General features: G+C 44.9%; 2 protein-coding genes across 2 annotated transcripts; one reads left to right on the forward strand and one right to left on the reverse strand.

Annotated features, from left to right (window-relative positions):
• Nucleotides 485-9679, forward strand: LOC109724727 (pentatricopeptide repeat-containing protein At1g03560, mitochondrial-like). Its single transcript, XM_020253651.1, is given in 9 exon segments — nucleotides 485-2678; nucleotides 4263-4499; nucleotides 6043-6079; nucleotides 6221-6279; nucleotides 6282-6412; nucleotides 6596-6744; nucleotides 7370-7504; nucleotides 7564-7662; nucleotides 7752-9679. Coding segments are annotated over 9 exon segments (2811 nt in total). The 5' UTR covers nucleotides 485-881; the 3' UTR covers nucleotides 7919-9679.
• LOC109724728 (cysteine desulfurase, mitochondrial-like) lies at nucleotides 9864-11767 on the reverse strand. Its single transcript, XM_020253652.1, has one exon. It carries the CDS (start codon nucleotides 11697-11699, stop codon nucleotides 10287-10289), a length of 1413 nt encoding a protein of 470 aa, XP_020109241.1. The 5' UTR covers nucleotides 11700-11767; the 3' UTR covers nucleotides 9864-10286.

The raw sequence follows: 12442 nt of genomic DNA on the forward strand, positions 1-12442 counted from the left end.
GGGCTGGGCCGGGCTTACATCTGGGAATTAAACTATTCCGGCTTTTGTTTATTTATTGGGCCCAATTCATTAATACTAGCCGGCAAGACTTGGTTGGGGCCTGTTATGGGGATGCAGATCATCTCTATGTTTTGTGTAGCAACATAGGTTTTGGGGTGTAACGTGGATCGTGCCGGGCCGGAAAGGTCCACATTAACCGGGTCAAATCGGGCTAGAAACCCGCCCGGTCCGGTTTAGCAAGGCCGTGTCCGGCCGAAGCTACCAAGCCTCCTGCCCAACACGGCTCCTGGGCCCGGAAGGTACGGGCCATGCCGGGCCCTTAAAGTTTCTATTTTTATTTTTTTTAAAAAAATATAATATGTAAAATATAAACAATAAATTATTTCTATTTAAATTGATATTTTGATTAGAAAATTTAAAATTTATTAAAATAATTATAAAATAATAAATATGTAATTTTTTGAAAAATATATAAACTTTTATTATTTTTTTTAAAAAATAGAGAGGATTTTTAGTCCAATGGACTAAAATTGTTTAACCTTCTCCCCACAAGCTCAGACCTTGGACCTGGGGGTTCTGGCCGTGTTGGCCTGGCTGGCACGGCCTAAGCAGGCCGTGACTTGCTGGTCCACGAGCTTCTTCTCGGCTCCGCACGGCCTACGTCCGTTTCGCTCGCTGGGCCATCGGGACCAAGTAGAGAGGCCCCAGCATGGTGCTGAAGTTTGAGCCGGGCTGAACTGTGCCGTGCTGCAGCCCGGCCAAATCCGGGCCAGGCCGGGAGGCCCAACAAATTAATAACAGGGCAGGTCTCACAATTCATAGGTTGGCTATCGTGCAACGTGCCAAAATTCTGGTTCCACAGAGAGCTCAAGAGAGTTGCAATGGTATGTCAATGGCGCAGATCCCTGGCTATAACTTCAACCGCCTCGTCCTTCTCATCCCGTCCTTCTTCTGCAACTCCCTCCCTCTATTCGTCTTCTTCCTCCACCCAGCCTCTGCTTCACCCTCCTCCGGAATGGGTAGAGCCCTTCGTCGACCTCTCCGACCTCGCACCCCACCGCTACCCCTCTGCCTCTCCAGGCAGGGCAAATGGCGATGAGCAGGAGCAGCTGCGGCGGCGCTCCCCGTCCCCATGGCTTGCTCGAATCGTCGGCCTCGTCCTCCAATCCCCCTCTCCCTCTCCCTCTCCCTCCCCCTCGCTTGAGTCCCAACTCGATGACTTGTGCCGCACCTTCCTCCTCCGCCTCTCCCCCGCCTTCGTCTCCCACGTCCTCCGCTCCCCCGACATCCGCCGCCGCCCGGGCTCCGCCCTCTGCTTCTTCCGCTGGGCATCCTCCAAAAATTGGCTCCACCACCACCAGCAGCAGCAGCAGCAGCAGCAGCATCTCCTTGATTCTTACGTCTCCCTCCTTCATGCCTTCGCCTCCTCTCCCCCCGGCCAATCGGCTAGTGATCGTGTCCGTGAGCTGGTGGCGGAGATGCTGAGTCGAGAGGATCTCCTCTCGCTGCTCACTCCTTGTGCTTCCGCGTCCCTGATCCAGAGCCTCGGCGCCCTAGGCTTGGTCGAGGAGCTACTGTGCGTCTGGCGCCGGACGAAGGAGATTGGGATCGAACCCTCCCTCCTCACCTACAACTGCCTCATGGATGGCTTGGTGAACTCCGGCTTCGTCGACTCTGCCGAGAAGGTCTTCCGTGTCATGGAGCAGCCCGACGCAAAAGCCCGCCCAGACGTCGTCTCCCGCAACATTCTGATCAAGGGCTACTGCAAGGCGGGCAGAACCCAGGATGCCCTCAACCTGTTCGGCCAAATGCAAAAGGAGGGTGCCGAAAATGCGTCGTCCGCCCCCGATAAGATCACGTACCTCACTCTTATCCAGTCCCACTATGGGGACGGCGCCTTTCTCCGATGCCTTTCGCTCTATCGGGAGATGGAGGAGAAGGGGTTGGAGATCCCTCCCCATGCCTGCACCCTCGTCATCGCCGCTCTGTGCAAGGAAGGGAAGCCTTTCGAGGCGTCTGCCGTGCTCGAGAGAATGCTCGGCAGAGGCTGCGGGGCCAACGTCGCCATTTATACTGCTCTCATCGACTCGTTCGCAAAGTGTGGTGCTGAGGAGCAGGCGATGTCTCTTTTCCGCCGAATGAAGGATGCCGGGCTCGAGCCCGACGCGGTCACCTATAGTGTGCTCATCAACTGCTTGTGCAAGTCCGGGAAGGTGAGCGAGGCGATGGAATGGTTTAGGTTCTGCTCGGAGAAAGGTGTTCCGGTGAACACTATCTTTTATTCTAGCCTCATCGATGGCTTTGGGAAAGCTGGATCGGCGGACCGGGCGGAAAAGCTGTTTCATGAGATGGTAGAGAAGGGTTTCGTGCCGGATTCGCATTGCTACAATGCCCTCCTGAACGCGCTCGTAAAGGCTGGACGGGTTGACGATGCGTGTGCTCTGTTCAAGAGAATGGATGGTGAGGGTTGTCATCAGACCGTCTACACGTATACGATACTTATCGAGGGAATGTTCAAAAGACACAAGAATGAGGAGGCGCTGAAGCTATGGGGCGTGATGATCGATAAGGGAATTGCTCCCACAACTGCTTCCTTTAGAGTCCTTTCTACGGGCCTCTGCCTTTCGGGAAAGTTCAACAGGGCGTGTAAGATTTTGGATGAACTAGCACCGATGGGGGTTGTTCCTGAGACGGCTTACGAGGATATGATCAATGTGTTGTGCAAGGCCGGCAGGTTTGAGCATGCCTGCAGGTTGGCTGATGGAATTGTGGAGAAAGGCCGTGAGGTGCCTGGTAGGGTTAGGACGTTTATGATTAATGCCCTTAGAAAAGCAGGAAATGCTGATCTGGCTATCAAATTGGTACACAGCAAGATTGCTATAGGCTACGACAGATTTGGTAGCATCAAGAGGAGGGTAAAGTTCCAAACTTTGTTGAACTAGTAGGTGGATTACATGGCTAGATGATTCGATAGGCTCTCAAGAGTTAACTGCATCTGGCCCTTCTCTCATTGTGCTTGCCCCGTAGAAAATGAAAGTGATCTACAAACAGTTTCTGGCATGGATCTGCATTTTTAAACTTTCTCCTTTTTCTCTCTATATTTTTGTTTTCTTTTTTTTTGGAGATTCTGCTGTGAGATGAAGGGAGCTCCAACAGTGGATTTTTTAATTTTTAAAATGGTTTTCTACATGGGTTTTCCATTAATTTGATGCCCAAATTTGTTGTTTTTGGGTGGTAATTTGCTATATGCGTTGGTTGTGTTTTTTCATGGTTAAAGGTGTTTAAAAAAGTTGATGCATTTTGCTATTGTTTGTGTCCATGTAATTAGATCTCTTTATTCGACTCTCCAATTCTTTTTGTTGTTTCTCTGCTTATTATGGAGGTTCTGTTGTGAGATAGGGGGAGCTTAATTTGTAGCCTTTTGTTTTCCCGCAATAGTTTTTCAGGTAGAAAATGACTTTTTAGTTGAACTCACGGGGTTACTAAAATTTTTTACACCAGCACAAAAAGAGAGTAGTAAATTTATTATTATTTTTTTTTACAGTAGTTAATTTTTGGATAAACTGCACGTTCGGTCCTCAAACTATGAGGTGGTTGACACTTTGGTCCTAAAATTTTAATTTATTACAGTTTCTAGTAAGAACTTTTTGAATTATTGTAATCAAATACTATAATCCAATTTAGTCGACTAAATATTGATGTATTTTTAATATAGAAGTGTCGTAACATTGTTTTAATTGATAATGCGCCAATAATTTAAATGTCACATCCGTTTTGCGTCAGGGATGTGTCAATATTTAGCCAACTAAAATAGATTGGCTTACAACAAATTCTAAAAGTTCGAGCTAAAAATTACAACAAATTAAAATTTAAGTACCGAAGTGTCACCCGCCTCATAGTTTGAGGACCAAATGTGCGATTTACTATTAATTTTTATTTTTTTTAACTTATTTCTCTTTCATAATTGACTTCGCCACCACCTAGGTGAAGTCCGTTATGGAGTTTCGGAAAAAGTGAAGTTACAGGCAAATATAATTTACGGTGAACGGAGCAACACAATTGGGCATCTAGAGTCCGAAAACAACTTCACCCCCCTTCACCACCTTCCACTTTTGGTTTAAAAAAAATATGCCCTTAAGTTTGATTGCTTAATTGTGCTTTTGTTAGTTTTAGTTCTGGGATGTATAGTGCAGAGGAAGCTTAGAACTTAGAAACTGCTGTCATGGATTATGAAACTGCTGCCATAATATTAATCNATGGGGGTTGTTCCTGAGACGGCTTACGAGGATATGATCAATGTGTTGTGCAAGGCCGGCAGGTTCGAGCATGCCTGCAGGTTGGCTGATGGAATTGTGGAGAAAGGCCGTGAGGTGCCTGGTAGGGTTAGGACGTTTATGATTAATGCCCTTAGAAAAGCAGGAAATGCTGATCTGGCTATCAAATTGGTACACAGTAAGATTGCTATAGGCTACGACAGATTTGGTAGCGTCAAGAGGAGGGTAAAGTTCCAAACTTTGTTGAACTAGTAGGTGGATTAGATGGCTGGATGATTCGATAGGCTCTCAAGAGTTAGCTGCATCTGGCCCTTCTCTCATTGTGCTTGCCCCCCCGTAGAAAATGAAAGTGATCTATAAACAGTTTCTGGCATGGATCTCCATTTTTAAACTTTCCCCTTTTTCTCTCTATATTTTTGTTTTCTTTTTTTTGGAGATTCTGCTGTGAGATGAAGGGAGCTCCAACAGTGGAATTTTTAATTTTTAAAATGGTTTTCTACATGGGTTTTCCATTAATTTGATGCCCAAATTTTTTGTTTTTGGGTGGTAATTTGCTATATGCATTGGTTGTGTTATTTTATGGTTAAAGGTGTTTAAAAAAGTTGATGCATTTTGCTATTGTTTGTGTCCATGTAATTAGATCTCTTTATTCGACTCTCCAATTCTTTTTGTTGTTTCTCTGCTTATTATGGAGATTCTGTTGTGAGATAGGGGGAGCTTAATTTGTAGCCTTTTGTTTTCCCGCAATAGTTTTTCGGGTTGAAAATGACTTTTTAGTTGAACTCACGGGGTTACTAAAATTTTTTACACCAGCACAAAAAGAGAGTAGTAAATATATATATATATTTTTTTTACAGTAGTTAATTTTTGGATAAACTGCACGTTCGGTCCTCAAACTATGAGGTGGTTGACACTTTGATCCTCAAATTTTAATTTATTGCAGTTTCTAGCATGAACTTTTTGAATTGTTGTAATCAAATACTATAATCCAATTTAGTCGACTAAATATTGATGTATTTTTAATATAGAAGTGTCGTAACATTGTTTTAATTGATAATGCGCCAATAATTTGGATGTCACATCAGTTTTGCGTCAGCGCTGTGTCAACTAAAGTAGATTGACTTGCAACAAATTCTGAAAGTTCGAGCTAAAAATTAAAACAAATTAAAATTTGAGTACCGAAGTGTCACCCGCCTCATAGTTTGAGGACCAAATGTGCGATTTACTGTTAATTTTTTGTTTTTTTTTATTTATTTCTCTTTCATAATTGACTTCGCCACCACCTAGGTGAAGTCAGTTATGGCGTTTCGGAAAAAGTGGAGTAAACGGAACAACACAATTGGGCATCTAGAGTCCAAAAACAACTTCACCCCCCTTCAACACCTTCCACTTTCGGTTTAACAAAAATATGCCCTTAAGTTTGATTGCTTAATTGTGCTATTGTTAGTTTTAGTTCTGGGATGTATAGTGCAGAGGAAGCTTAGAACTTAGAAACTGCTGTCATGGATTATGAAACTGCTGCCATAATATTAATCATGCAAAAGCCCATATCCATCTGCATTAAATTTGCCATTTTGGGTAACTTCATTCTAAGTTAGATCTCTTTACAGTAAAGAACAAATAAAAGTTTTTATCTTGTTGTTGGTAATTTTGTTTGTTCCTGTTCGGTTCTTAATTTAGATTGAAAAGGTTGTTTTCAGAGTTGTGCAGCAAAGATGAATTAAAACTATGTGATTGACACAGGTGTTTCATCTTTTCTTTCGTGCAGATTCTTTCCAACCCTATTCTATTGAATGCGATCAAAGGTAAGAAAGTTTCCTCATATTCCAATTATATGATTTTTGTCCAATTTGTTTGAACACGGAGTCTTAATTCTTCTTCTTCTTTTCTCTCTTTTTTTTTTTTTTTTGGGTATTTCTTGTTCTCTCATTCGATGTTGTTTCTAGAATTTTCTCCATTGAAGCTTCGCCTAGGGGGCACATTGCAAGATAAGGTCATTTACTCATTTACGACACTGGAGACCCTCGACAAAATTGCACTCCGTTCGTCAAGAATGATTCGGAGATATTTGGGTTTTCCGGGGGCTGCTTATCTTTGAAGAGATGGGATGAACTCAACGACTTCTTTAGGAAAGCAGGGTATTTTTCTTTGCTGGATCATACACGTGTTTAACTAAATACGGCAAAAATATGTTTTAAGAATAATCTACAAGATAAATCTAAGAGAAATATTCTTTCTACTTCCACTTTAAGTATATTACAATACGTAACACTTTTTTCTTGTTATGGAGCTTGAACAAAACTGCGGCATCTAAACTGCAGGGCCCTAATCATTTTCAGGTTGAATGCACTCAACGGAAGGGTTCCTATGCCGGACGGTTCATTAGGAGGACCTTGGAACTACTCCAATGCTGCATCTTTTATTCGATATACAGTCAACAGAGGTTACACAATCCATGGTTGGGAGCTTGGTAAGATTCTTGGGGCTTCGATGTCTATTTCTGTGTCAAGAACTGTGGATATTACTAAATGCTACTCTATAGAACTAGCAACATAGAGATGTTGAACAAAGAAAATGTTTTTAATTTTCACCTCATCTGCGCGAAGTTAAGTCCTAATTCGCTGAACCTCGATCTTTTTCTATATCATGTAGTCCCCAGATTAGCAGTCCGATAATAAGATTACATGGTTCCAATTGAAAGTTGGGGCCTCTGAGCTTGGCTTTTGCAGAAGTGTTGTCGAGTAGAGCTAGCTTTTTGGGAAGGCACTAATGTGTTTCTCATTAATTTGCCTCCAGTAGCTTCATGCTGCAGGAAAAGCAGGAGCTTCAAATTGGAGCTTGCGGGCTTATAAGAAGCTCATTTCAGCTTTCACACGCAGCAGATGTTCCTGACTTTCCATTTGCCTCCAGTAGCTTCAAGCTGCAGCAAAAGAAGCAGCTTCAGAGCTCGCTGGATTAGAAGCTCATTTCAGCTTTCACACACAGCAAATGTTGCTGACTTCTCATTTGCCAATCAGCCTAGTACTGCTTTGCAATTTAGAGACGGTGTTCCAGAACCCAACTCAAATGGGACCTTCGTCCTCTTTGCTTGGCAGGAAATGAACTTAGTGGAAATGGAGTCGGTGCTCGAGTTGGTGCAGATCAGTATGCTGCAGATGCGATTGCCCTCAAATCAATAATTGACGACATTTATCAAGGCTTCCCTGCTAAGCCATTGGTTATAGCACCAGGTCAATAATTGACGACATTTATCAAGGCTTCCCTGCTAAGCCATTGGTTATAGCACCAGGCGGCTTCTTTGACGCAGGCTGGTTCAGTGAGTTTATTACTAAAACAAAACCAAGCTCATTGGATGTAATCACCCACCACATCTACAATCTTGGTCCAGGTATTGTAACAAAAACCTAACATTAATTGTGCTCAATGAAGATCAAAAGTAAGGTCATGTAACTTATCAAATTTGGCAATCTTTCTTAGGTGTTGATGATCACCTGATCGACAAAATTCTTGATCCTTCGTATCTTGATGGTGAAGCCAGTACATTCAGCAACCTGCAGGGAATATTAAAAGCAGCAGGGACTAAAACTGTTGCATGGGTTGGTGAGGCTGGAGGCGCTTACAATAGCGGCCATCATCTCTGTTAGTTACTCCCTTCGAAACTTAGACTCTAGCCCGCAAAGTAGCCTACAATTCTTTTCCCTTCTTTCCCCATAAAAATCCAACATTTCATCAAGTGTTCTATATTAGTCTTAATGAAATCTATATATCACATGGACGACCAAAATTCATCCAAAAAGACCCCATAAGTTCAAAAATCAATCCAAACTTCAATGGAGTCAATCTAAGCTGAAATCTAGACCTAAATCTACTCAATACTAATAAAAAAATAAAACACTTTAAGTTCCATGTTCATACTCAAAAGAGTTTTTGTATTCAGCTCCACAATCATTCATCAAGTTTTCACTCTATATCTATAGTCGGAGAGTCGTACCCATTTTTAGCACTATGTACCCATTTTTAGCACTATGTCTAAAATCTTCAATTTTCTAGGTTCCTTCTATAAATATCAACATCATTAAAATCAGCCACAACATTATTAGACCTGGTGATCCATTTCAGATCCCAGCGGTAAAATTTAAAAAATCTACAACTGTTGTAAAGCCCCACAAAACGCTCTTTAGGCTCATAGGTAAAACGACCCTAATAACAGAGCTGGTTTTATTCATGGCCAATACAATGCATCTTGCCAAAATTCAGGTTATTTTACTCTGTCAGCAGCAAAATTAACTCTGTCAATATTGGTTTCATTTATAAAATCCTCTTTTAATCACTACCAATTCATCGTACAAACACCCATACAAACAATTTGAACCGTCTGAAGCTGAGTCAAGTTGACTTTTAAGTAATTTTCAGGTTAACTTGATTGCATGCCTAGTTTTACATTAATTATATCTGATAGCTACTAGTCCCAGGACTCGAGTTTCAATGCCATGCTGATGGCAACGCTTTCTTGACCGCTACTGCAACCTCCTTGTCTTCTGCCACTCCCTCTCCCACTCCCTCTCTTCATGCTTCCTCCTCCTCCTCCCATGATTCACCCTCTTCCGCAATGGATAGAGCCCTTCCACAACCTCTCTGACCATACTCAAGAGCCCAAACACCTGAGAAATTCATTAGGACTGGTACCCGATCCCACTGCCAAAAAAAAAGGCTCCCAAACAGATTCTTCTGACTAAAACAAATCACTTTGTATGACTATTTCCATACTTAGAGATAGAATATACACCTTAGCTTGGTACTTGATAGCTTACATCCACCGAGAAAACAAAAGTGCGGAATCTCGGCATACCACTTTGTAAAAACCTTTGGAAACCTTTACAAGTAGTCAACCATCAAACTGTAGTCAATTGTTTGAACTTTGCACCGATTTTCCTTCAAATTCCCATAACAACACGCTTAACAACAGACCTCAGCTTCAGCTCAAAATCTAAACGATGGAAGTATCAATCCTATCAGTTACTTCTCATTTTTTCTATTCAAAGCCCCAAAAGTTCCTAAACCAGCAAGAAGAAAATCAAAATCTTCTGCTGGAAAGAAAACAACAAATGCCCATTCAGAATTATCCAAGGGAAAGAACTTTTCCACCTAAGACCCCAGTCCCTCAACTTCCCAAGTTACTCTGAAATGATTAATAACATAGATTTCACGAACCTTAATCAGACTAAACACAACAAACCAGACAAAGAAACGAGTAAACTGTGCAATATTGATGAATTGATATTTACTCTGGTAACGAAGAAATCATTTTGCTGAGGCCACATATTAAGCAGAAGAACTGTTAACAAAAGCATAAAAGCATAACCGAGCAGAAAATACACTGCAATATTCAAAACGACTTCTCTGAAGAATTACAATAGAACTTACTGACCTCAAATAAACAAAAGTGCAAGATAACAAACACAAAATTATAGCAGTAAAGGAAGATGTTATCAGGTATAAAAACCAATGTCATACTGACACACTTTCTAGAAGCGGGAACAAATTGAGAAAGATGCCACAACATAAGAAAAACCAAAACAAGCAAGCTAGTACATCAAAATACACGATATATAGATTAACAAACAAAAACTAGCACAATTCACAATGAAGATCAAGCGGCAAACCTCTTTAACTTATGAGTTCTCTAATTCTACTAAGTGAAACTGTTTATTTTCCAGTCTCCCCAAGCCAAAGAGAGAAAATTCTGCACGTACTGCTACGGTAGTAGGAGTGGATGCATCCTTGACCACTCTATTATTTCAAGATTTATACAGTGTGATTGCGCACGAAAACAGGCCGGAGAAGAGCGGATTTACAAGCGAAAGAGGGTACTATCTATCAAGCAAGGTCGGTTACCTCATCTTACATGTACTTCTCTTCGAACGAATTTGTGATGCTTTTGCTGCCGCCGCCGCCCTTCCTTAATAACAAGCAACAACCTTAACGGAGTCTGCAGATACCGCGGCGTCGATCTCAGTGCTGAGCCCACTGGATGCTCTTGAGGTCGATCCCTGCCTTAGCCATCTCGTAGAGGGGGCTCATCTCCCGAAGCTTCCGCACCTGCTGGACGGTGAGCTCGACGGCGCGGTCGATCTCGGCCTCGGTGGTGAACCTGCCGATGCCGAAGCGGATAGAGGTGTGGGCCATGTCCTCGTCCACCCCCAGCGCCCGCAGCACGTAGGAGGGCTCGAGGCTGGCGCTGGTGCAGGCGCTCCCGCTCGACACGGCCACCTCCTTGAGGCCCATCAGGAGGCTCTCCCCCTCCACGTAGGCGAAGGAGAGGTTCAGGTTCCCCGGGTAGCGGTGCTCGACGCTGCCGTTCACCACGACGTCGTCGACCCGGGAGCGGATCCCCTCGAGGAGCCTGGCCTGGAGGGCGGCGATGCGGCGGTTGTCGTAGTCCATCTCCCGGGCGGCGATCTCGCAGGCGGCGCCCATGCCGACGGCGAGCGGGGTGGGGACGGTGCCGCTGCGGATGCCGCGCTCCTGGCCGCCGCCGCTCATCTGGGGCTCGACGCGGACGCGGGGGCGGCGGCGGAGGTAGAGGGCGCCGACGCCCTTGGGCCCGTAGATCTTGTGGCCGCTGAGGGACATGAGGGCGACGCCCATGCGGGCGACGTCGATGGGAATCTTGCCGAGGGCCTGGGCGGCGTCGGTGTGGAAGGGGACGCCCTTGTCCCGGCAGATGCAGCCGATGTCCTCGAGAGGCTGGACGACGCCGATCTCGTTGTTGACGGCCATGACAGAGACGAGGCCGGTGTCGGGGCGGATGGCGGCGGCGAGGGCGTCCAGGTCGACGAGGCCGTCGGGGCGGACGGGCAGGTAGGTGACCTCGAAGCCCTCCTGCTGGAGCCAGCGGCAGGAGTCGAGCACGCACTTGTGCTCCGTCTGGGTGGTCACCACGTGCCGCTTCCTGTCGCGGTGGAAGCGCATGAGGCCCTTCACGGAGATGTTGTTGGACTCGGTGGCACCCGAGGTGAAGAACACCTCCTTGGGGTCGGCGCCGATGAGGGCGGCCACCTGGGCGCGGGCGGCCTCCACGGCGGCGTCGGACTCCCAGCCGTAGAGGTGGGTGCGGGAGTGGGGGTTGCCGAAGCGCGACAGGTAGAAGGGCAGCATGGCGTCCAGCACGCGCGGGTCCACGGGGGTCGTCGCCTGCATGTCCAGGTACAGCGGCCGCCCCGATATCCGCACGCCCTTCATCGATATCACGCCGCCGCCGCCGCCGCCACCCACCTCCTCCTCCTTCTTCCCCTCCCCCTCAGAGGCCGAGGCCGAGGCCGAGGCTGGTGCTGCGGCTGCCGCCGCTGCTGTGGATAGGCGTCGGCGGCAGAAGAGGAGGGGCAGGCGCCCGAGGAGGACGCGGGAGGACGACGAGGTGGACATGGCGACTGCTGCCGCTTCCCGCTCGCCGCTCAACTGGAGGAGCAGAAACTACTACTAGTTAGAGGGCGAAAGTGCTAGAATAAATTCTGAACGAATTCGTACTCGGTAAAACAGTGCCGTTTTCGATGAGATACCAGTAGTGGTTGATTTGATATTTTTTTTTTTTAATTCACTAAACAATCAAAATCTTATTTAATATCCTATAATATTAAACGTGCCCTAAGTATAATATGAGAGTAGCTCTATTCTTTTAAAAAGGTAAAATTATTTTTTATCGAGTTATTCTAGAATTATTTAGAATAAACTGATTTAATCGGAATATCTATTTATATTTTTTCTACTGTATTCGGTAGAATAAGAGAGATAATTTTTATTGCCTCTAATTTATTTCGAAATCAAAATAGAGCATTCAAGTTTATTTGAAAAAATGTTAAATTTTTGTGTGATAAAATTTGTAAATGTGGGCTGTTTGTAAGGCTACAGCTACAAATAATCACAAATAAATTTTATGTATTCCCAAAAAAAAAAAAAGTAAAAAAAAAAAAATCACAATATCAGGTCAAGTGTAACGCCGTCCACAATTCCTTGACGCGAGGCGCACGATATTTCTTCGTTTCNATCAGGTCAAGTGTAACGCCGTCCACAATTCCTTGACGCGAGGCGCACGATATTTCTTCGTTTCGGCAGCACCGCCCCCAAACGCAAGGAAGGCAGAGCATATAATAGTCGGTCATCCGTAACGC

Source organism: Ananas comosus, linkage group 19, assembly GCF_001540865.1.
Source record: "Ananas comosus cultivar F153 linkage group 19, ASM154086v1, whole genome shotgun sequence".
Classification (NCBI taxonomy): domain Eukaryota; kingdom Viridiplantae; phylum Streptophyta; class Magnoliopsida; order Poales; family Bromeliaceae; genus Ananas; species Ananas comosus.

What these genes read in the sequence shown, in the direction of transcription:
- LOC109724728 (XM_020253652.1), bottom strand. Translation starts at nt 11,699, where the DNA reads ATGTCCACCTCGTCGTCCTCCCGCGTCCTCCTCGGGCGCCTGCCCCTC.